Below are 26,302 nucleotides of genomic sequence, written 5' to 3' on the forward strand. Positions count from 1 at the left end.
ATACTTGCACTTGGTTATTTTCCAACACTCCCACACTCCAAAGACGTACAGGTTTGTAGGTGACCTTATATGGGCATGTAAAATCACGAAGAGCATAGACAAAGACATAGTCTTTTCACCAGACCAGGTATACAGTTAGTGGGCTTAGGTTTATGGTGAGAGGGGAAAGATTTTAAAATTACATGGTGGGCAATTTTTTCATTAGTAGATTCGTTTTTTAGTTTAGAGAGATACAGCATTGAAATAGGCCCTTCGGCCCACCGAGTCCGCGTCGATCAGCAATCCCCGCACATTAACACCATCCTACACACACTAGGGACAATTTACATTTATACCATGCCAATTAGCCTACAAACCTGTACGTCTTTGGATTGTGGGAGGAAACCGAATATCTCGGAGAAAACCCAGGCGGTCATGGGGAGAACGTACAAACTCCTTACAGACAGCTGCCAGAGAGCTTGGTTGAGGCAGGTGCAATTACGACATTTAAAAGACACAACATTTAAAAGACAATTGGACAGGTTCGTGGATACGACAGATTTGGAGGATCATGGGCCCAAACAGGCGAGTGGGACCAGTTGGTTAAGCTACTTGGTCGGCATGGACAAGTTGGGCTGCAACGCCTTTTTGTGTGCTGTACACTGTGAGTAAATCAGGAATTGTAAACTGCTTTTGGCACAATATGATCAGATTGGTGATATATTTCTGTAAGAAAACTCTGCAAATTTATTTGATTTTACTTGAATTTGTATTTCACTCAGTCTGAGTTGTACTCTTTCATTGGTTGGCCTGATTTTAAATGATAAGCTTGGCACTTTCCCAGGGAGCTACAAAATAGTCTAGATACTGGACAATGTCTTTCATTGCTCTACCTTGCACAAGAGTTACTTCATGCATGCTAATGAATTGGGGAGCCCTGCATATAATCGGCAGCTTGCTAGATTTCAAATACCTTTATTCTCCATTTATTTCATCTTGTCCCAGCTCTGGAGCCCTTCACAAAACCTGTTGGCGTCACTGTGGTAGCTACGCTTGGCACCCCAGAGAGTCAATTAAAGCACAAATAGTTATTGGCCACATCCATCTCTGGGGAAAGTTGTGCAGTGCAGTTATCACGGAATTAATACAACAAAGACATCAGAAAAAAAAAATCATAGTATTATGGCATAACCATGTGGCAAGTATTTGGGTTTTGGATTGTCCACTGAGTCACTCTCTGTGTCTTTCTGTAGGTTAATAGTCTTCTTGTAGAATGTGTGTTGTTCTTGTGCTGGAATGGAGACAACCAGGCAGAGTACTCGAGGGATTTGGAAATAAAATTGCAAATTCTGAAATGTGTACAGAGAAATAGAAATGTGGAATATTTGACATATTGCCATAATTTTTTTTTAAACAATGGAAATTGCTAATTAGCCAAGCATTTTGTTTTTGAAAACCCCAGTGGGATTACAGTCTCTTTCAGCATCTTTGCTCAACCTGCTAATTGATTCAGTGCATGTGTAGATTCACTGCGGTGCAGTGCACTGTAGTAAATGATCCATGCGGTTCAGCAGCAAAGTGCTGTAAATTGGTCATCATCGGCGGTCACTCAAAGCGAGTATGACTGTCCTCTCCATAGAGGATGCCTGTGCGTGGGTTGTTTGTTTAACGTGGGTAGACTGGTGCACAGATGGCCACCACACAGTCCTTGACAGATCTGGGTCAGGATCCAGTGGCATGGAATCCAAGACGACCGGGGACTCTTTTCTGCTGCAGCCTTCATCCGCCTTCCCTGCTGTTGTGACACTCTACTAAAGTCAGCCATCATCCTCCGCCTGTTCCACCGTTGAGGTCTTGGTTGGGTCGCTCTTTGTGAGGGACCTCCCCCTCGACCTTACCGCCATGGGTGACCCTACCAGGAGCGTAGCTCCAGACGGCATCGCTCTCAGGATCTCAGGACCACATCAGCTTCTCCACCTCAACAAGGTGACAATCCATGGAGAAGGATTGAATGTAAATTGGTGGTATAGTGGACAGTGTTATACACATCCTCGTAATGCGGATCACCTGTTTACTCAGTTGGCAGTTGTCCCCAGTTATGCCTAAAATTCTGTTCCTCCAGATCAATTATGGCTTCCTGAATATATTGCATACTTTTTACAATATGTTTATAAAACTCAGTGTTGCACAATATTTGTCTACAATGCAATATGTGTACAAGGAGACTCCCTAAACTTTTCAAATATCCTTTTGAATAATCCTTGCCATCATGATCTTACATTTACTTTCTCCAATTGTTCATTCAACCCATGCATTCCTCAGTTGTGCTCTAGTGACATGTTATCTAATTACTCTCCCCCCCTAACTTTGTTCAGGCTCCTGCATCTGATTTTAAAATCCAAGACTCTGCACAAGGGGAATAACGAACAATGAGAGTCATGACTAGAGTTGAGATTGAAAGGTGTAATCTAAATATCTCAGCACTGAGTGAGTGGGGAGCATTGGACGAACAACTGATAAGGATATGTGCGAATTAATTCATTTTGGGATCTGGGGCCAGCATTTATGCCCCCCCCCCCCCTTAAATGGCCTTGAGAAGGTGATGGTGAAGCCACCACCTTGAATTGCTGTCGTCCAACTGGTAAGGTGCTATCGCAGTGCTGTTAGACAGAAGGTTTAAGGATTTGGACCCAGCAGTGATGAAGGACCAGTAGCAAACTTCCACGTGATCAGTTGTGTAACTTGCCGCAGGACATGCAAGTGGTGGTGTTGCCAGGTAACTGCTATTCTTGCCCCTCATGGTGCTTAAGGTCATTGGTTTAAGAGATTTTGTTGAAGTAGCCTGGGTGAGAATAATTTCGATGTATATGTAGGAGCATGGTTAGTAAATTTGCAGATGACACTAAAATCGTTGGTGTAGTGGACAGTGAAGAAGGTTATCAATGATCACAATGGGATTTTGATTTGGTGGACAAATGGGCCAAGAAATGTCAGACACAAGAAACTGCAGACGCTGTTGGATGCAGATAAGAGTTTAATTCAGAGAAACGCAACGTATTGCATTTTGGTAGGACAAACCAGGGTAGGACTCTTACAGTAAATGTTTATTATTATATGAAAACCACTCATATTATTATATGAATGAGTGGAAAACCATTACTATTCAAATCTGTAGTGTTAGCTGCTAGTGCATGATTCTCTTATGCAACTGTCTTGACATGGAATAAGCACTTGGACATTTCTTTCCTGAACGTGAGCAAGTATCTTCACATTGCAAGTGTGAACGTTAGCGATAATATGACATAGTATAGACACACGGCTTGATTGATTGATGTCGTGCCAAGAGTGGACAATTGATGCGCTTTAACATTGGTGTTAGCTTGAAGCCTGGCAATGAAATGATCTCATTAAACTATTGATCTCTTTCTCTTTCACTTCCCTTAAGCAGTTTGAAGAAGGGAATTTTATATTAGCTATCATTCATTTAACTTTAGAATGGATGCTTATTTCTGCAGTACATTTTTAAATGACATCTCAGATATTTTCCCACTGTCAATTTTGTTTCTTCGTTGTAAGTAATGAGAAAATGGTTAACTGGGAAGTCAAGTTGCTTACTGTACTTGTGCTACGTTATTATAATGTGGAGGAAGCAGCTGCAGATGCTGGTTATACGCCAAAGATGGCCACAAAATGCTGGAGTAACTCAGTGGGACAGGCAACATCTCTGGAGAGAAGGAATGGGTGACGTTTCAGGTTGAGAACCTTCTTCAGACTCTTCAGAAGGGTCTCGACCTGAAAAGTCATCCGTTATTTTAATGGTTTTTTTTCTAACCATCTTGTGATTTCTGGGCTCGGCTGAAAGCGGAAAGGGGAGGTGATGGGAAGATGTGACTGGTGTTGGGATCACGTTGGAGGTGAAGATGTCAGAGGATGATGTATTGGATATGGAGGCTGGTGAGGTGAAAGATAAGGAACACTGGAACTCTGTCCTTGTTGCGTCTGGAGAGAGGGAGTGAGAGCAGAACTCCGGGACACAGAGGAGACGTGGAGGCCGGTGGGGGGGAAGCCACATTCACTAAGGAATGTGGACGTCTCAGGTGCCCTTGCATGGAAAGCCTCATCTAGGGAGCAGATGCGGTGGTGACGGAAGCAATGAGAGTAGGGGTAGCGTCTTGGTGAGAGGTGGGGTGGGAGGATAATGTAATCGAGATATCTGTGGAAGTCGGTAAGTTTGGTTAAGAAATAATTCTGATTTCAAATTGACATGGATTTCTGACAGCATCCTCTTCATTGTTGTACGTTTGGTTGTCACACTATGGATTACTTCAGCTGACCACGATCATTCCATAGTTAAGCAGAACAGTGCAGGAGGTTGAGGGAAGATATAGAAAGTATATGGAAGCCCCCATGGAAGTTCCAGCATTAGGTTTCTTTTTATTAAGTGACTAGACCAAGTGGACCCGTTCGTTGGGCCCAAACCTCTTCTGCATTGGCGCAGCACACTCCCCCACCTCTCCTCCCCCTCCCTCCTCCCATCTCCCCTCCCTCCCCTCCCCCCTCTTTCCCCCCTCCCTCCACCCTCCCCCCTCCCTCCCTCCTCCCCCTCCCTCCCTCCTCCCCCTCCCTCCCTCCTCCCCCACCCTCCCATCCCTCCCTCCTCCCCCACCCTCCCCCTCCCTCCTTCCCCCTTCCCCGCCCCCCCAATCCATCCCCCTCAACCCCCCTTATCCTCCCTCCTCCCCCCCTCCCTCCACACCCTCCCTCCCTCCCTAGGAGATAGATTTAAACTTTAAAATGTGAATAACTTTAAATATATAACATTGATTTCAATGAAACTTCTTCCTTTAGCACCAAAGGGACGATGGTGAATAAGGTGGGCCTAAATTTGTCGCGCTATCGTGTACAGTTTTGGCTGTAGTTCAGGAACAAACAAACGAACCAACGAGAGTTTTAGTATATAGATGTAGAAACGGTAAAGGTGTGAAAGCAAACATTAATCCTTTCCTTAGCCTTGAAATACTTGCATAAGAATGGCGGCGACGCGGTGGCACACCGGTAGAGTTGCTGCCTCACAGCGAGATCCAGGTTCAATCCCAACTACGGGTGCTGTCTGTACAGAGGTTGTACATTCTCCCCGTGACGGCGTGGGTTTTCTCCGAGATCTTCGGTGTCCTCCCACACTTCAAATATGTACAGGCTTGTAGGTTAATTGGCTTGGTGTAAATGTAAAAATTGTCCCTAGTGTGTGTAGGGTAGTGTTAATGTGTGGGGATTGCTGGTCAGCACGGACTCGGTGGGCCGAAGGGCCTGTTTCTGCGCTGTACCTCTAAACTAAAAAAATGACATGAAAGAAATTTCCATGAAGAGAAAGTTGCTCTTTATTTTGGTATCATATCATATCATATCATATATATACAGCCGGAAACAGGCCTTTTCGGCCCTCCAAGTCCGTGCCGCCCAGTGATCCCCATTAACACTATCCTACACCCACTAGGGACAATTTTTTACATCTACCCAGCCAATTAACCGCCAGTTCCAACATTTACTCGGCAGAATACGTTGTTTTTGGACCCTAAATGATTCATTTGGTGAAGCTGTTTTTAGTATTAACTGATACTGAGATCCAGAGAAGCTCCATTTTTTCAGATTTGTGTACTGCGCTGGTGAAGTTTCCAGAATGTTTTGTCGAGACAACTCAAGTGGTCTTTGTGCCTTAGGGTCAGAGAGGAAGAAAAATCAGATAACTTAACCTGAATACCTTATTTCTGAGCAAACCGAAATTTATAGCAGCTGAGACTTCTAAATAGCAGGCAGGTTTGATGTAGTTGTGGAGAAATAGTGAAAGCTGGCCATGCTTGGACATTGGATGAAGACAAATATAATGTGTATGTGTCTATATATGTATCCATAATATATATAGGAAGGAACTGCAGATACTGGTTTAAACCAAAGATACTGCAGACACAAAATGCTGGAGTAACTCAGCGGGACAGGTAGCACCTCTGGAGAGAAGGGATGGGTAATGTTTTGGGTCGACACCCTTCTTCAGACATGATACTTCAATATCTGTATGAAGAAGGGTCTTGACCCAAAGCGTCACCTATTCTTTCTCCAGAGATGCTGAATTTTGTGTCCATTTAGTGTGCCCGAAGAGGGCATAGGATACGATGCATATTGCCTCTGGAATGCAAAGGGTTTCATTTCATGACACCTGATCCTAATTACCACTGTCATAACTAGTGACACTGAGTCCCTTTGGGGGATTGAAGCATCAGTCTCATAAGAATTCTTTTATTTCGTGCCACTGATCCATCTCCGCTACAAGGTGGCAACGGGGAAGCTTAAGTAGAAATAGTAACTTTCAGTTCTAGAGTCTTGCTTAACTTCAAGGAGGCAAAATACTTTTAAACCCTTAAAAACCCTCCTGCTAATCGAGCTTAAATGGATTGTTGGTACAATGAGCAGTTTAAAGAGCTCTGTGCTGCTTCTGGCTAGACCTGAGGAGCTTCCTCTCTCAGTCTCTGCCAATCTCGTACACAAACTGCTCCTTGATTTCCTAATGAACTGGAAATGTAAATCTAGACATGAGCACATTAACGATAAAAGTCCAGCCGTTGTCACTGTGAACATGAAGTTGTTAAACTGTGTAAAGCTTTTCATTGTAATTATCGCTGATTATCAAGTTCGCAGTGTATGTGAATATTTTCAAAGTTCTGCTTATCATAAAAATAATATGTAAAATCCTGGATGTAGAATAGGATTTCTGATAAGATTGTTTTTTTTTTACCAATTCTGACCTCACAACGACATTTTAAAATGTTGATTCTATTACTGGGTCTGCTGCAGGGGTTTTTTCATCACCACTTTGTGTAGTTTTGTGATTCTTGGTGAAGCCGCCACTTAGAATTGGAAAGGACCAGAGATCATTTTAATCCTGTCAAATTTCCAATGGAATTAGCGTCATAGAGTCACACAGCGTAATGGCGGCGCTGCCATAGCAGCTGCGGCTTACCTGCGGTCCATTTGTCTTTGTGTTTTTGTTGTTTTTTTTGTCTTAATTGTAGTTGTGATGTTGTGTTTTTGTGTTTGTGTACTATGTGTGTATGTGGGGGGGAGGGGGGGAACTGTAAAATTGTAAATATGTGTCCCTTCCGAACGGAGACCCGACCTTTGTTTTCTGGGTGTTGTCTCCGTTCCTGCTGCGGCCTACCATCGGCCCAACTCCTGGAGCTGGCGGCCTCCAGGGCTCTGGTTCGCTGAGCCCGCGGACCGGACTTACCATCATCGGAGCCGGCCGTCCTCGGAGGCTGCGGGAGCGGCTGCGACTCGCCTTAGGCTCGGGCCGCGTGGATGCCGACATCGGGAGCTCCAGCAGCGGCAGCGTGTTCGCCCGCTGGGACTTGGGTCGCGGACATTTCACCGTCCGGCGAGGCCTAAAATTTTTTCTGTTGGGCGGGGGCTTCAATGTCGGGAGCCACGACCGCCCCGACGTGCAGCAACAGCAGCAGCGTGTTCGCCCGCCCGGATCGGACTTATCATCGGCGGAGCCGGCCGTCTTCGGAGGCTGCGGGAGCGGCTGCGACTCGCCTTGGGCCGGCCCGCTGCGGACCGTCCGGCGTGGCCTGCAACCACAACAACCTGACCGCGGGAGAAGACGGCAGGAGAAGGGAAAGACATTGTGGCCTTCCATCACAGTGAGGAGAGGACTGGATGAGACTCACTGTGATGGATGTTTCTTTGATGGATGTTTCTTTTTTTGTGTGTTTTTGGGGTTGTGTAATTTTAATGCCTATTTAATGCTTTTATTGTTGGACTGTGGGTGACTGAATTTCGTCCAATATTGGATGACAAATAAAGCTATCTTGAATCTTGAATCTTGAAGAGGCTCTTTGGCCCAACTTGCTCACACTGACCAACATGTCCCATCTACACTAGTCCCATCTGCCTGCATTTGGCCCATATCCCTCTCTCATCCTATCAAGTCCTATCTAAAAGCCTCATTAATGCCACAATCACCATCACCCTTTGCAGCAAGTTCCAGGCTTTGTACTGAGTCTGTGTAAAAAAAAACTTCCGTTATGGCGAGGCTGGAAACTTGTTCTTTGTTGAAGAAGTTTATTGCAACAGCAATATTCGATTACAAAGTTTTCTTAACAAGATTACAGACAACCATTAAAACTAACTGTCCTCTTCGAAGACGTCTCCCAACTGACTCTTTTCGGGCGCCAAAAGCGCACATGACAACGCTGTCCAATCAGCGATGTCGCTCTCTGGACCAATCCCTACGATCGCACCCACACGTGACCTTGCTGGCCAATCTGAGGGTTCGACGACTAGGACCACTCTCTATGGTCGCTACATGACCCCCCCCCCAGAACTCGAGGTACGGAACCTAGCAGGGAGCCGGATTTCGCGACCAGAACGAGTAAGGAGAGGGGCAGCCTGAACCATAGGAGCAGGGGATTCCGGACTTGGTGGAACTGCTGGAGCGGGGGGTCCTGGACTGATCGGAACTGCCGGAGGTGGTTGGCCGACCAGGACTGGGCGGTCCGGATCCAAGTTCGCAGGTTTAAGCCTGGACACCGAGACGAGCTCACTCCTGCCGCCCACGTCTAAGGTGAAGGTGACCGTCCCCTTACGCAAAACCCGGAACGGCCCTTCATAGACCCTCTGCAACGGGGAACGATGGGCATCCTTACGCAGAAATACAAACTCACAGTCCTTCAGGGCAGGTGGTTCGTGTACCATGGGACACCCATGACGTGAAGTCGGAACTGGGGCCAGGGAACCCACACGTGCCCGGAGCGATGCTAAGACTGACGGGACTGGAGGCAGCTGTCCGGAGGGGTCCGGAAGCAAATCCCCGGGTACTCTAAGTGGCGAGCCATATACTAGCTCCGCGGACGAAGCACAGAGATCCTGTTTAGGAGCAGTCCGGATGCCCAGAAGGACCCAGGGAAGTTGGTCTACCCAGCCCGGACCTTCCAGCCTCGCACTGAGGGCCGCCTTGAGTTGTCGGTGGAACCTCTCCACAAGCCCATTAGCCTGGGGGTGGTATGCTGTAGTGTGTTGTAACCGGGAACCGTACAGCTCTGCTAGCGTGGCCCAGAGGGTCGAAGTGAACTGTGGCCCCTTGTCGGTGGTAATAACAGCCGGAACCCCTAAACGTGCTACCCAATGGAGTGCCAAAGTCCTGGCACAAGAGGCAGCAGAGATATCTGACAATGGGAAAGCCTCTGGCCACCGGGTGAACCGATCCACCACCGTGAGGAGATGGGTGTAGCCCCGGGAGGAAGGCAAGGGCCCGACTAAATCCACGTGAATGTGGAAAAAATGGACCGCTGGGACCTCAAACTCCTGTACCGGGGGCTGAACATGGCGCTGGACTTTAGCGGTCTGGCAGGGAACGCAGGAACGGGCCCAAACAGCTACCTGTTTACGCAGGCCATGCCACACAAACCGAGCGGCTACTAAGGCAGAGGTGGAGCAGATGGACGGGTGCGCCAGCCCGTGAATGGCATTGAACACCCGGCACTGAAGGGAGGCCGGCACTACCGGCCTGGGACGGGGAAGGGAAACATCACACCAGACTTTTGTGCCTTCCGACCCGCAGGCTACCTGAGCCAACTTCAACCCCGAAGTGGTGGACTGGTATGCCGAGGCGGTATCCGCCAGAAGCTGTGCCTCCGCAAGCTCCTGGGGATCTACCTCGCAGTCCACCTCTGAAATGGGGGAAAAAGCAGGCCGAGACAGGGCGTCAGCAACGGCATTAAGCTTACCAGCGACATGACGGACATCGGTGGTAAACTCGGAGATGGCAGTCAGGTGCCGCGGGCCGACCATGGGTCGGACAATTTGGAAAAAACAAAAGTTAATGGTTTATGATCCGTAAAGGCCACAAATGGGCGGCCTTCAAGGAAATACCTGAAATGACGAACAGCTAAATAGAGGGCCAGAAGCTCTCGGTCAAAGGCGCTATACTTCAGCTCAGCCGAACTCAGTTGCCGGCTGAAAAACGCCAAGGGCTGCCAAAGGCCACCGACCTGCTGTTCCAAAACCCAACCCACCGCCACGTCAGACGCATCAACCGTCAGGGCCGTGGGGGCGGAGGGGCTCGGGTGGACCAGCATGGTGGCTTCTGCCAAAGCTGCCTTAGCTGCTGCAAAAGCCGACTCCGCGGCCGGGGACCATATCAACTCTACAGGTTTACCCGCAAGGCACTGGAAGAACGGGCGCATGACCCGCGCAGCTGCTGGGACGAACCTATGGTAGAAGTTAACCATACCTACGAACTCCTGCAGACCTTTCACTGTGGTGGGCCTGGGAAATGCTCGGATAGCCTCCACCTTCTCGGGCAAAGGGGTGGCGCCGGCAGGGGTGATTCTGTGCCCTAAAAAATCGAGAGAAGGGAGGCCGAATTGACACTTGGAGGGTTGGATAATGAGCCCGTGGTCTTGGAGCCGCTGGAATACAGTCCGCAAGTGGACCAGGTGTTCCTGCTCCGAGGGGCTGGCGACCAGGATATCATCGAAATAAATAAACACAAAAGGTAAACCCCGACCCACACGGTCCGTCAGTCGCTGGAAAGCCTGTGCCGCGTTCTTTAAACCGAAAGGCATGCGCAACCATTTGAACATCCCGAACGGAGTGATCGTGGCAGTTTTTGGTATGTCCTTCGGCCGCACAGGAATCTGGTGGTATCCTCGCACCAAATCGATCTTGGAGAACACCACCGCACCTTCCAGCCCAGACGAGAAATCCTGCAGGTGCGGTATGGGGTAGTGATCAGCCGTGGTGACAGCGTTGAGACGCCAATAATCGCCATATGGTCTCCACCCCCCAGATGCTTTGGAGACCATATGCAACGGCGAGGCCCACGGGCTGTCAGACTGACGGACAATTCCCATTTCCTCCATCTTCCTAAATTCCTCTCGCGCCACCACCAGCTTGTCAGGCGGTAGCCTCCGGGCCCGAGCGAAAACGGGGGGACCCTCGGTGCGGATGTGGTGGACAACGCCGTGCTTGGCCGAAAGGGCGTTGAAACGCTGGATGAGCAGCTCTGGAAACTCCGCCAGGACCTAAGCATACGAGTTGGGGGCCGCGACGACGGCCTGGACAGTTGGGCTGGGCGGGGTGGCGGTTGTCGGAGCAACGGGCTCATCGCTGGCGGAGGGTCGGAGGTCGTTACCACGGACGTCGGGGACCAGTGAAAAGGCCCAGAGAAAATCTGCGCCTAGGATCGCTTGGCTGACGTCTGCTATAATGAATGGCCATTCATACGTGCGGAGGCCTAAAACCAGGGACATCTTCCACATACCAAACGTGCGGATGGGGCTGCCATTAACCGCGATGAGGGTAGGACCTGTCTTACCCGATCTGGTCTCAAGGTCGGTCGGCGGCACTATACTGACAATGGCTCCCGTGTCCACCAAAAATTCTGTGTCCGTGAATCGGTCTCGGACGTAGAGGCGTCGGTTCTGGCCAATCGCAACTGCCCCAATGTACGATCGGCCGAGGCATTTCCCGCGAAGGTACAAGGTGAGCGGAAGTTGCGGGATTCTCCACCCCACCGTAGATGGTAATAGCACCAGCCGCGCTTGTGCAGATCCTTTTGGCGGGTTTTTGGAGAAATGGCGGGAGACGCGGCGCCATCTTGATGTCGCTGTGGCGTGGTCACTGATGTCGAGACCTTGTTGATCGAACCGCTTCCTTTCGATTTGGACGCCATGAGCGCATCAGCTTTTTCTGCATATGCCACGGGGTCCTTAAAAGAACAATCCGTGAGCATAAGTTTGACATCTTCGGGAAGCTTCTCTCGGAATGCCTGCTCGAACATGAGGCAATCCGTATGTTCACCTGCTAGCATTAACATCTCAGCCATGAGAACGGACGGCAGCCGATCTCCGAGATCCGGTAGGTGCAGAAGTTTTTTAGCTCGGTCATGCCTATTGAACCCGAAGGTTCGTAGTAACAGTGCCTTCATGGCCTCGTACTTGTCTTCCGCGGGAAGGTTTACGATGAACCGCATCACGCGTGTGGTCGTCTCCGGCGATAGAGCGCTGACGAGGTAGTAGTATTTCGTCGCATCTGCCGAGAAGTTTCTTAAGTGAAACTGGGCTTCGGTGTGGACAAACCAAGATTGTGGTTGATGTGTCCAAAACGACGGAAGGTGAACGCTGACCGCGCTTAGCTCTGGTGTGCCGGGCGCAGCAGCCAACAACGGGGCGTCGTGTCCATTCATTGTCGGTGATCGCCCAGATCACGTCGGGGTCACCAATATGGCGAGGCTGGAAACTTGTTCTTTGTTGAAGAAGTTTATTGCGACAGCAATATTCGATTACAAAGTTTTCTTAACAAGATTACAGACAACCATTAAAACTAACTGTCCTCTTCGAAGACGTCTCCCAACTGACTCTTTTCGGGCGCCAAAAGCGCACATGACAACGCTGTCCAATCAGCGATGTCGCTCTCTGGACCAATCCCTATGGTCGCACCCACACGTGACCTTGCTGGCCAATCTGAGGGTTCGACGACGAGGACCACTCTCTATGGTCGCTACACCGTTGTACATCTGCTTTAAACTTTCCCTCCCTCATCATAAAGCTATGCCCTTTATTTGTGAAATTTCTACTCTGGTAAAATAGGTTCTAACTGTCTACTCTCTAAGAGAGTATCATAATGCCTCTTGTAATTTTATGTACTTCTATCAGGTCTCCCGCCAACCAGGGATGTTCCAGTGAAAGAAATCCAAGTTTGTTCACCTCTGTTTATTGGCAGTACTCTCTAATCCAGGCAGCATTCTGGGAAACCTCTTCTGCACCCCCCACAAAACCTCCACTTCCTTCCTGTAATGGAGTGACCAGAAGTGCACACAATACTCCAAATGTGGCCTAATTAAATTCCTTCAAGCTGCTTGGAGTCATATTGCTTCCACATGGGAATTCAATGCCTCAATTGATGAAGGCAAGCATATCATACACTGTTACCACTCTGTCTACTTGTGTTGCCACTTTCAGGGAGCTTTGGACTTGGACCCATCTGTGCTTCAATGTTGTTAAGGGTCTTGCCATTAACTGTATACTTTTCCCTAACATTTGTCCTCCCAAAGTGTCCCCTCACACTTGCTCAGATTTCTCCACCTATTTGGCACACTTGCTGCCATTTCTCCACCTATTTCTGTAGCTGATCTATATCCCACCATATACTTTAACACCACTCCTCACTGCCTGCAATTCCGCAAATGTTGGTGTTGTCTGCAAACTTACTAACCAACTGTAGCCATTTTTAGTTTGCTTTTCTCCAGTTGCCCCTTGGATGAGTCCACTTGTTTCAGCGAATGTTCCCAGGCACAGGGGTGGAACTCAGAGGCAGCACATCTCTTCTGTCTGCATTAGTGAAGATGCTTCATAGATGTCCAAGCTGGAAGTTAGGATGACAGAGAGGCATAATCTTCTCTGGCAGGAGCAAGTTAATCTGATGACATCCTAACAAGAATTTCCTTCTGGATTTTCTGCACCCGACAGAAGAACTCTGCCTTATTGGGAAGTTGTTACTTTTACTTGTCTAGATTTGGATAGTATTAAAAGCTTTTGGTGGGATTTGGAGCATTGAGGCCCATATTGGCAAAATACGTGTTTTTCTTCCAGGGGTTTGATAGGGGCCTCCATTGGTCTGGCATATCTTCATCGTTGTGCAACTGGTAGAAGAGCAACTTCATTGAATTTGAAGAGACAGATTGTAATGATATAATTTGATTCTTCCCCCAAATTCTCAATAAATTTATGAAATGAAAATGCAATCAAGTCGTCTTGTGTCAATGCATGAATTTACATTTCCAACTAAGTGTAAAAGCCAGTATTCCATTTGATGGCGGGTTAAGTTAAAAAATACTGTTAATGCAATTGGCAGAAAACATCAGGAATGATTTGTTTCAAGTTGCTCCTGCATGCCTTATTAATTGGCAATACATTTTTCTCATTCTCCCTCCACTGCAGGTTTGCAACAAAGGAAGGAAACGCTTTGCTACTTTATAATGGACGTTTTAATGAGAAACATGATTTCATTGCACTGGAGATCATTGACGAACAAATCCAGCTGACGTTCTCAGCAGGTAAGTTGGCAATTATCATTTCTTGAAAATGTAAAATTGGTCATTATGGATTTGTGTTTTCCAAAGTGAACATTGTTGAGCAGCATGTAGTTTAACTAACCATAGAAAATTGAATGTATAACTTGAGCTTGATGTTCATTATAGAATCATTATAGCATAGTCAGAGGTCATTTGATCCATCAAATCCATACAAGCTCGTCACTTGTCAGTCCCAGTTCACCTTGGCTTTCCCTGTGGCTGTGCAGATTATTTTCCCCCAGGTTTATCTAATTATTTTCTGAAATCCCAAAACGTCCATAAAATATATACCTAGTTCCAAATCTGTTCCACTGGCAACACACTTGATCAGACCACTTTTGTGTTGACTTACCTGGTTAGGCTTTCAGTACTTGGTGCGTTTTAGAAAGAAAAACTTTAAATCGCTGCTTGAGGCACCCACCTAACCTTCCTCCTGAATGGTGAAACATATTTTCATTGCAAAACTGTGTCAGTTAAATGTCTTTGCAGCAGATAGAATTTTAAAATATAAATGCTTTATGCATAGCTCCATTGAGCAAGTTTACAAAGTTAAGAACTGCACACAGACTTGACGTGTTACAAACCTTGAGTTGATCACCTCAAGAGTCTGATAACAGATATGCTGCATCTCAGCCCATTCGTGCTTCGATTCGTACCAACTGTTAGAATCTCAAGAAACTTCACCCGTTTTCACAATTTCAGAACTGCTGTGCCTCTTATAGCTGATGTGCGTTGTACCCATATAATTAAGTTGGTTTTTGTCCACCTTTCATAAAGTCTCATTCTTCCCCACTTCCTTACAATACAATACAATACAATATATCTTTATTGTCATTGTACCCAGGGGTACAACGAGATTGGGAATGCGCCTCCCATACGATGCAATAATTTAGGTAATTTAGACAGTAGCAACCCAACGAAACGAAACAGTTGTAACAGTTTTGGACAGGGTAAAGTGCAAGTTGATCTATGCGTTGTGGCCATCCGGCTCAGCAGGACCGGTTCATAGCAGCTATGGCCCTGGGGATGAAGCTGTTCCTGAGTCTGGAGGTGCGGGCATAGAAGGCCTTGTATCGTCTGCCCGATGGAAGGAGTTCGAACAGACTGTTGCAGGGGTGTGAAGAGTCTTTGTGGATGCTGGTGGCTTTTCTGAGGCATCGTGTGTTGTAGATGCCCTCCAAGTCTGGTAGCTGTGTTCCGATGGCCCTCTGAGCTCTATGGACTACCCGCTGTAGAGCTTTCCTTTCTGCCTCCGTGCAGCTGAGGTACCACACAGGGATTCCATGCGTTAGGATGCTCTCTATGGTGCAGCGGTAGAAGGTCGTCAGCAGCTGTTGGGGTAGACCAGACTTTTTCAGTGTTCTTAAGTAGAACAGTCTTTGTTGTGCCTTCTTGACCAGCGCAGCAGTGTTATTGGACCATGTTAGGTCCTCCGAAATGTGAGTGCCCAGAAACTTGAAGCTGGACACTCTCTCCACACTGACCCCGTTGATAGAGATCGGGGCATATTCCCCGTTATGTGACCTACGGAAGTTGATGATCAGCTCCTTGGTCTTGGTGGTATTTAGGGACAGGTTGTTATCCGAGCACCAGTCCGCCAGGTTCTGCACCTCCGCTCTATAGTTTGTTTCATCCCCATTGGTGATCAGCCCGATCACCGTTGTGTCATCTGCAAACTTGACAATGGTGTTGGTGTCGAATGCAGGAACACAGTCGTGTGTGAAGAGGGAGTAGAGCATGGGGCTCAGAACACAGCCCTGTGGTGTGCCGGTACTCAGGGTGATAGTGGAGGACAGGTGCGGGCCCATTCTCACTGCCTGCGGTCGTTCCAGCAGGAAGTCCAGGATCCAGTCACATAATGACGAGCTAAGGCCTAGCTGGTGGAGTTTGGTGATGAGCTTGGTGGGGATGACCGTGTTGAAGGCGGAGCTATAGTCTATGAATAGCATCCTCACGTACGTGCCCTGTCTCTCTAGGTGAGTCAGGACAGTGTGAAGAGCCAGAGAGATGGCGTCCTCTGTGGATCTATTTGCCCTGTATGCAAATTGATGTGGGTCCAGTGAGTCAGGGATGCTGGATTTGATGTGTGAGAGGACCAGCCTCTCAAAGCACTTCATGACTATCGGCGTTAGGGCAACCGGGCGGTAGTCGTTCAGGTTGGAGATCTTTGCTTTTTTCGGCACCGGAACTATGATAACCGACTTCAGGCACTTGGGGACCGTAGCCAGAGATAATGACAGGTTAAAGATCCTGGTGAATACCTCAGCCAGCTGTTCAGCACAGTCCTTCAGTACCCTTCCTTGAACTCCATCCGGTCCTGCAGCCTTGCGTGGGTTGACCCTTTGCAGAGCGCGTTGTACCTCCTGTGTGCTCAGTTGCAAGACCTGTCCCACCGCCTCTGCTGGGGTTCTTTCACTCAAGGTGGTTTTGCCAGTTTCAAAGCGTGAAATTGCATGACTTTGAATATAAAAAGGCCTGGGGAAATAGAGAGGCAAGGAACTGCAGATAATGGAATCTTGAGTAAAACACAAAGTGCTGGGGTAACTCAGCAGGTCAGGCAGCATCTGTGAAGGGAATGGACAGGTGACCTTTTGGTCTGATTGTAGTAGGGGAGAGAAAGCTGGAAAAGAGGTGGGGTGGGATGCAAGTGTCTGGGGAGGAGGGGTTGGATGGAGAAAGTGATGGAACCCGGGTCTCCGGTGCTGCAAGCTCTGTAAGACAACAACTCTACCACTGCGCCACCGTGTCGCTCTTAATAATGGTGGGTGGGAGAAATGGGTGCAGACCGGAGTGGGTGAGAGGGGGAACAAAGGAAAGAGAGAATGAGGGGGCTGTTGAGTTGTAAGCTATCCAAGCTTAGCCTCATTTTGGCAATGGGGAGGCCCAGGACAGAGAGGTTGATATGGGAATGGGAAGTGGAGTTAAATAGTTAGTAGCTGGGAGAGTCAGTAGGCCTTGACGTACCAAACACAAGTGTTCAGTGAAATGGTCACTTAGCTTACACTTGGTCTCACTGTTGTAAAGGAGGCCACATCAGGAGCACCGAATGCATTGAAAAACAAAGTTTGAAGAGGTGCATGTGAACCTTTGTCAAAACCTGAGGCACCTGTCTTTCCCTCAGATGCTTAACAGATTGCAAACTTTACTTATTACCCAGGCCTGCGATGATGTATTGCTTAGCCTTCAAAACATCCGATTTTTAATATTTTCTCCATGCACAATCTGATTTCAGTTTAGTTTGGATTTACAGCACGGAAACTGGCCTTTGGCCCATCGAGTCCATTCCGACCAGCAATCACCCCTACACTAACACTATCCTACACAGACTAGGGACAATTTACAATTTTACAGAACCCAATTAACCTTTGGAGTGTGGGAGGAAACCGGAGCACCCGGATAAAACCCACGCAGGTCAAGGGGAGAACTTACAAACTCTGTACAGACTGTGGAGTCTGAATTGAACCTAGGTCTCTGGCGCTGTAAGGCAGCAACTCTACTGTTGTGCCACAGTGCCACAGTTATGGAGGGAAAAAATATCCACGTCCAAAGTGAACCATCTGTTCACAGACAATATTCCTAGAGTTTAAAGAATATCTGCAGCTTATAATTTCAGATCTTCGAGCCAAGGCATTACACTTTTGGCAACCATGGAAGCAGAAAATTATCGTGGGAAGAAATCCCTTCAGTCTGAAACAAAGTTAAGAATCAGATTGGGCTAAAAATATTCATTCATTTCAGTAAAATAATTCCATATATGGATCAATAACATGGAGTGCTTTGTGGGAATTTGAACTTTAGAAGGGGTTCAAAGGCACAATTAAATCATTACAATCGCAAAGTGTTTTTTAAGAACTCAGAGGTCAGTAATGTAATCAAAATAACTTACTGTTTTTCATCATTCATTCATAATACAATTTGGCTGCATTAATAAACTCACTTTCATTTACCATTTCTCCCTTTTAGTGGTTCATGTTTCTAAGTGTGCTTATTTCCTTCCTCCCTCAGGGCTTATATTACAGATTTGAAGTGGATAATTTAAAACAAAGGGTGTGCGTTTTTTTTGTGAAACTGCACCCTTTCCCATAGCCTAATAAGTTTATCCAGGCAGAAAACGATGAGAAGCGTCTGTTCTCACTTGGAGACATTACTTTTACAGTTTTGAATCAGTTGAATGTTTCTCAGCATCATTCACTTTCTTGTTCTCTTGGTCTTATCAAACAGCTTCAACTGTATCACGTGCTGTTCCTCACCCTCTGGGTGCAGGCTGGGGAGGAGAGTAGAACATTTTCCACACCCTCCACTAATGCTGCTTGTGCTCTTTTTAATTATATGCCTGTTGAAACAATTTATTCCAAGGACAGGACCTAACTACTGCAGGATTATACTCGGCGTCAATGCCATTTGGTGATATCATGTTGTCTGCAAATCCCTCCTCCCTCCTGTTCACAATCCTATCTGCCTATCCCAACTTTTGTTTTAAAATGGTACTTTAAATCAAATAATCTAAGCAGTGCTTTCTACATGATGGTACGCCTTACAGGCACCTCTCAATAGTTATATGCCAACCGGCACCTTTTTTCCCCATAAAGAAAGGCACAAAAGAATCTGAAATATATAATTTCAGTGTAAATCCCAAGGGATTACGTATACACAGAAATTTGACATTTGCGGAATTATAATTAAAATTTAAAATTGTGCATTACTTTTGTTTGACAACTTCCACGATTGCAATAATACTGCAAATGAAAGCAGATTCCAATTGAATTTGGTGACACGAGGAACTGCAGATGCTGGAATCTTTAGTAATACACAAAGTGCTGGAGTAACTCAGCGGGTCAGGCAGCATCTCTGAATGAGATGAACAGGCAACATTTCAGGTCGGAACCTTCTTCAGTCTGAAACGTTGGGCATCCTTTCACTCCAGAGACGCTGCCTAACCCGCTCGAGTTACTCCAGCACTTTGTGCTTTACTTCAAATTAAATTTGGCTGGTAACCTGATTAACGTCTGAAAATGCATTCGTTTTTTCTTTTGGCCAAATAAATTTCTAACTGAAATGTTTCTGATTCCCCAGTCACCAGATACCTGCTCCTAATAATTTTTTCATTTGTCAGGTATTCAAATGTAGCACAGGCTTCACTGCCACTCCAGCAGTGCTCTGCAATTGTCATTAAAACATTGAAGTAAGTGTTACTGCTGCACCTCGTCCACTTTTTTTTATGATCTGCTCCAACAGTACCACTTGATTAATCTTTATACGTGGGTTGTTTTAAGTTCATTTATAATTGCCCAGCTGTTAAAGGATATGAACCAGATGCTATTACAGAAAAAGCCAGAGCAAGGGATTTTCTTTGTTACATACTTCAGATTACTCCAAATTTCTTTCAAGACTTGACATTTATAGATAATTGTGATGGACTGTGCTGTTGTATGTATCTGGAAGTCTGATATGAAGAATGCTGCATACCAGTGAGACACACTACAGTGTTTGGAGTTAGTGTTGGACCTAGTGCTTTAATGATTTTAAATTAGCCCATTTTGTTTAGTTTTAATGGAATATATATAAGATTTTAAAACTAGACTAATTGAAGGAGCAGTTCCACTCTGTGTACGTACCTCCCTCCTGGCTAAAGGCACCCTAATCTTCTGGCAATTTAACACATTAGCAGGTTTGATCCAGCTTTTAGATTCCATCCATGAACAAATTAAATGTCCCAATATTGACTTAAAAGTTAAAGCAATGATACACATTATGTTCTTGTTTCTTTAAAGGTCTGTTGTCTGCTGCTTAAAACCTCAACCCAAAGTAAATTTACAAGAAGATTGTAGAAGTTAGAAAGTCCAACCACACCTAGACCTTCGACACCAGGCAACTGTTTGTCTTTCTAAATGCTAAGGACAGCATCGGACACATAGTTAGTGCTGCAGTATCAGCTTCAGGCACCTGGGTTGGATCCTGACTTAGGACGTTGTCCATGTGGCATTTGCACTTTCTCTCTGTCACCGCATGCTTTCTCTTGCGTGCTCTCGTTTTCTCTGAGAAGGAAAAATTGTTTTGGGCCTACTGAAAAATAGCCTATCAGCGTAGGTTAATGCTTAAAAAAATAATTCACAATCATACGAGGAATGTCATTTGCCACACAGTCATAACAATAAAAAGCAACAGGACATACAAAATATATATCCACCACAGTGACTCCTCCACATTCCTCACTGTGATGGAAGGCTAAAACAAAAGTTCAATCTTTCCCTTCTTTGTCCTCCAGCGGTCGGGGGCCTCTAACCTTCCGTTGACGGGACGATCTTGACTCCCGTAGCCAGCGGCGGGCCTTCCTCATGGTGTAGAAAGTGTGACAAAGAAGATTTTAGATAACACAAAATGTTGGCCTTTTGATTGACAATGAGGAGGAAAGCTTTAATCCAGGTAGTAAGGTCATCTAGGGTTAAAGAAGACACATTGATATCAAAAGAGGAGTGATGAGATAAGGAAATATGCAAGATTGCAATTGACTGAGGAGTAGAGAACAGAAGAAACTTGGTGTGTATGTCTGTGGAGCCTTAAAAAGCACACGGTAGAGCAAGATACAAAGTGCTGGAGGAACTCAACAGGTCAAGGAACTGTCCAGAAAACTTTGGGCTTCCTTGTGAGCCACCTGGTCTACTTCTGTTGCTGTTTCCTTATGTTGTGAATACATTTAAACTGATCTCGGATGTCTGTTTGAAGGGCTATAACCCACCAGGCTGCAGACCAAAGGCTGGAAGGTTGACATAGGTTGACATAGGTTGGCTTGCCCCTTTTCAACTAACATGAACAGGACGGGCTGAATGCCCAACCTCTTGTGGTGGGTGTTTTGGTTGTACTACAAATGTTTATTGAAAATTGTAGTCTGCATGCAAAAGCTGCAGTTCATGGTCTCAAGGGAGATGCATGAAGAACTGTGCATCACCAACACCATGAAATGTCAGTCGTGACGAGGTGAATTGAGCATGCAAGTTCTTGGGCTAATGTCCCAATGGGTATATTTGCACCTGGAAATAATTACTACTCTCCTAGATATTGGTTTAATGTACAATTTGTAATGCAAAATTTCTGCCTGCACCACACTTGCAGGAGTAGGTGTCTTCAGTTTATATTGAACACTGTTTTGAAGTGTCAGCTTTTATTGGAGCTCCGCCAGTCTACGAAGTTTTGTTCAGCTTTTGCCAAGTTTTTGCTTTCATAGGTAAAGTGTTACAGATGTACAGTTTTGTACAGTTGCAGCTTTATTAGTGATCACTGTTTTATTTTTCAAAGTTGTGAATATGATTTTATGATACTTGATGTGTTCTAATGTTAAATATGGCCAACAATATGCCAGGTTTATTACCTGATATATCCAAAAGGAATGATTCCGATTTAATTATTTATGACGTACATTATTTTTGTTTCAATCACTCGGATAAACATTCATATTTCTCTGACCAAAGACATTTCCCAGTCGGTTTTTTTAACATTAAAAAAGAATGTGGGACACAATACTGCATGTCCAACAGACTGGATCGAAAGTTTCAAGCTTGCTTGTTGAAACTTGATAGTTTAATTGAACTTGTTTCTATTGGAATATTGAGTTTGCTTTCCAGCAAATAGGCAAATATGCCAAACAGCAGACGAGAAGGGCAAAGATTGGCCCAGGCAGGCCATGCCATGTATGTGAAGAGGAACATTGAAAATAGATTTTTACCCTTCCCATCTGCAGTTTTACCTTATTTGCCTGTTTTGTTGCCTTTCATTTGACACACTTGTTGACTGCTGATTCAGGGATTATGTGGGAGAGGTCAGGGGCAATCAGGTGATTCACATTGTTTGGATGTTTACTGTTCAGTTAACAGTTGAACTTGTTCCTCAAGGAATGCCATGCGTTTCCGTCTCCTCTCATCTCTCAGCTGGTCACAATGCAAGTGCTGGGGAAAATCCATCACCTTGGGCTTCTTCAGAAAGACTCAGCAACTTACAATCTGCAAACCTGGGTCTGGAATGATAGTAGGATGAGACTGGATGGTAGGATTAGCAGGAAAATGCATCTTTCAATGAAAAAAATATGCGTGACTCTAGAGAAAGTACAGGAAATTGTAAGTCAATATGACCAATCAATGACACTGGACTGGAGGACAATACATTTCTGACCTGGAATTAATTCCCTGCCCACTGAGTTGGAGCAGACCTTTGAGTGCCATTGTGGGTCTCAAAGCTGGCTCTGTCTCAGTAGAGTGCAAGGTCAACCAATTGTAAATGTTAAGTCCTGCCCACAGAAATGCTCTGATAGCCTGTAAAACCACCCTGCCTACCGAGCTAGTTGTTGCCCAGCCAAACATGCAGAAACTGTTAAAGATTAAACATGCTCTTTATTTCTTTTTAACTTAAAGAACTAATAAGAATAAAGGCACAAAACTAATAAAACTTACAACAATCAATAACCTTAAATTAATTTGAAATTCTATATTCTCTCATTCACACAGCAGTTCTTGTGCATGGAAATGGATGAACTGGCTGAATCTGTGCAGGTTACAGAACTACTGGCAATAATCAGAAAAGGCTGGTCATCTCAGAATTCCCTCAGTTTGAAGTTGACCGCACAGATCAAAATACACCACTCGTTCGCGACTGGGTTTCTCCTGCATGACTCCTTTTCTTATTATAATAATAGGGTCACCTTTGGATTTATCACCTTTGGAGCAAGCTAAAGATGAACCAGTCAGTGCACAAAGTTTCCAAAAGCAAGTAAAGATTACATGGGTGGAAGAGCCATTAAATTTACTGAAACATTTGGTCGGTTTCATTACAACTTTGTGATCCAGAATGCAGGAAACTTCACAGACTGTTCAGGATAAAGGGGGGGGGTCATTTTTCTCTGTTTCACAGATGTGTTTCTTGGGTTAATGTTGGCATTCTTTTAACCAAACTGTTGATATTTAACAGGAGAGTCCAGGACGACAGTGGCCCCCTTCGTACAAGGAGGAGTAAGTGATGGGCAGTGGCACTCCGTCCAGGTCCAGTACTACAATAAGGTACGAGACAAAATATGAGTTTGTTCTATGAAACTTTCACCCACATTTGAATGGGGTTTATAAAAGTATTGTGAGGAGATGCTCATTTGAATATCGTAAATTTAACATCAGGAAGTTTGGAAAATTGACACTTTATTTCGGCTTTAGTTGTTTATGATCTTTGAAGATCACAGGTTATAAATTTAACTGAGCAGTCCTGTTGTTTTCATTCTGAATGAAATGTGCTGTGCAGTTCTCAATTATCTGTCTGTATTGTGAGCAGCCAAACAAATTTTCTTCCTTGCTTAATGTACTGAAGGTATTTATAAGGATGGAAGTGAAACTAGTTACATGGATAGGACAGGTTTGGAGGGATATGGGCCAAGCGCAGGCAGATGGGACTAGTGTAGCTGGGACATTGTTGGCCGGTGTGGGCAAGTTGGGCCTATATTACTCTACGACTCTCTAGTTTGTTTACTATGGTTTGAGCCTGTAATACCTTTGTTTTCTGAAATAAACAGCAGCACAATGAAAGAATTTAATTTTATATCGGGAAGTTCTGCCTATAGTTTTTCATCTATTTGGTCTGTTTGCTCTTCCTTTATTGTGCATAATGACTCATGCTGGACTTAGGTATTGATTGAGCTTTAGCTTTAACTCAAGTTAGCATTTTGATTTATTGGTCATTACAACAATCTAGTAACGGTCTCAGGTAATAAATTTGATGCTCCATTTCTGGGTTCGTAGTGCAATTCTTTCCTGTTATCTACAGTTGGGGCTTTCGTGGCTTGCTCGTAATGCTGAACTGCAGCATTTCCAGCTCCAATGAAAGCTTGAGTTGGCTTAGTTCTGATACATCGCTATAAACCCCACATTGCTGACTGAAAGAGGACCAAATATGGATCAAAGGGTAATTTTAACTTTGTTGCATTAAAATGGGTGGTATTGCATTAGTTGTCCATGTTATGAACCATCGATTTGCTTACACATCAACATTAACAGGAGGAACATATCTGATCATGGAATGATTTTATCATTCATGAAAGTATATCTCCTATTTTTTCTTATTTGATAAGGACAATAAACAAGCTCTAAATCCATGTCATAAAACAGAATTCTCATCCAAGAAACAAATGGTTGTTAACCTAAATCATAGTTTTATTTCTGATTAATAATCCCATCAGATTCTGGGTCTTGTAGTCTCACAAAACAAGGATTGTCATAAATCTTGTGTATAAGTTGATTTTCTAAGAATGTTTGATCCAAAATGGAGTTGGGACATTGGTGATTATATTTATGTCTTCCCATACTAACAGCAGCTCAGGCCACATTTAGTTTGCTGTGTTGCCTCAGACACAGGACTGGCCTCTTCCTCTGACATTGCACTTGATTCCTTCTTTATTTTCCTGCCTTTAGACCAAGCTTCTTAAACCTTGCAGTCTGGGTGCACTGTTTGCAACTTGACCAACTCTCGCTCACATTGACAGAGCACAGTTTGTGGAAAAATGTGTTGTCCTAAAATTGAAGCCTTCAAGATTTTAACTTGCGTAGAGGTGAATCTTGTACCATATGTTTTACAATGATGGTTTTGCAGTGAAATTTGTGCAAGCGTGGGGCTGGCTAAAAATGCATTGATTTCATAATAATCAGGTATGTAGGTTAATTGACTGGGTAAATGTAAAAATTGTCCCTAGTGTGTGTAGGATAGTGTTAATAGTGTTAGTGTGTGCGGGGATCGCTGGGCGGCGCGGACTTGGTGGGCCGAAAAGGCCTGTTTCCGCGCTGTATCTGAAATATGAAAATAATAAATATGAAATAAGTGTTATGTAAGACAGTAACTGATGTAATGCACAGGACGTCATCCATGTGTTGACTGGGTAACGTTCGTAGTCCCACTTAAATTAAATTTTACTCTCTGTTTTTAGAGAAGAGTCTACATGTAGCCTCCGCGACCACTTGGGTTTACCCCAGGTGCTCTGATTCCATGCCACACCCCATGGTGTGTTCATTGGTTATATGCTGAAGGCATATTTGAGTCACTTTGGGAGCATGCAGAAGCCCAGCAAAGGTGGTGGGAAAAAGCACACCACATCCCAAACTGATCCTACCACAACCAGAGAGCAGTGCTGAACTATTATCTATCTCTTCGGTGACCCTCGGACTATCCTTGATCGGACTTTACTGGCTTTACCTTGCACTAAACGTTATTCCCTTATCATGTATCCATACACTGTAAATGGCTCGATTGTAATCATGTATTGTCTTTCTGCTGACTGGATAGCACGCAACAAATGTTTTTCACTGTACCTCGGTACAGGTACCACGTGACAATAAACTAAACTAAATTGAACTGAACTCCACTCAGTTTTACTCAATCAACCACCTCCTATACTTACTGCAGCAGATCCTATGCATTACACAAGTATTTCATTAGCTACCTCAGAACTGTGGTGGAAACAATCAGCCTTGGCCCTGAGGACTGTGTGGACCAACCTAAAGTATTGCATAGCATCAGCTGACTCAGCACACACTAGGAATTATATGTGGCTGCCACTGACTCTTCTTGTACTCTCTCCAAGGCCAGGATTTCAAATGTGCAACACTGTACAAAGGTCTAATCATGTACAAAATAAGTAAATCCAACTTTCTGTACAAATTTCTGAATTTGTAAAGCTTGAACTGTGTTTACACATGAGAAACACATTCATGAGAACTATGTTTATGGAAAGTATCAGAGCAAACTGTTAGGGACAGATAGGTTAGGAAAGGTTTGAAAGTTCACAGGTTAACCCAATTTTCCATCGTAAAACACCATAACAACTCATTAGGGAAATGAAATATGTCACTGTTGTCAAGAGGATTATTGAATAATATTATGGGAGATGGATTTGTCATTTTTGTCTGCCAAGTTGTCACCACTATTATTGTTCCAGCTTCAGATTTTAATACATGAGTTTTAGTGAGAAATATGACTCTGGAATTTAAAGCTTCCTGTTTAAATGCAGCTCATTGGCTATCCTATTCATCACAAAGTGTAAAAGGTTTATGATCTGAGGTGCTGGCTTGAAAAGACAGGAAGGTAACACTGAGGGGGGATTTATGCTTTGTTTTTATTGAAAGCGTATATGAAAACAGTTGCTGGGTGATGAGAAGTGCTGCATTGAGCAGCCAA

At 45.1% G+C, this 26,302-nt stretch overlaps 1 protein-coding gene across 2 annotated transcripts in view; it reads left to right on the top strand.

Annotated features, from left to right (window-relative positions):
• celsr1a (cadherin EGF LAG seven-pass G-type receptor 1a) overlaps positions 1-26,302 on the top strand; it is a 286,490-nt gene that overhangs the window by 160,706 nt on the left and 99,482 nt on the right. For both annotated transcript variants that reach the window (XM_078419812.1, XM_078419813.1), the window contains exons 5-6: positions 13,974-14,089; positions 23,063-23,151. In XM_078419812.1, coding sequence (XP_078275938.1) covers positions 13,974-14,089; positions 23,063-23,151 — 205 coding nt within the window. The remainder of the gene's footprint in view (positions 1-13,973; positions 14,090-23,062; positions 23,152-26,302) is intronic.

This window comes from Rhinoraja longicauda, chromosome 23, assembly GCF_053455715.1.
Source record: "Rhinoraja longicauda isolate Sanriku21f chromosome 23, sRhiLon1.1, whole genome shotgun sequence".
Taxonomy (NCBI): domain Eukaryota; kingdom Metazoa; phylum Chordata; class Chondrichthyes; order Rajiformes; family Arhynchobatidae; genus Rhinoraja; species Rhinoraja longicauda.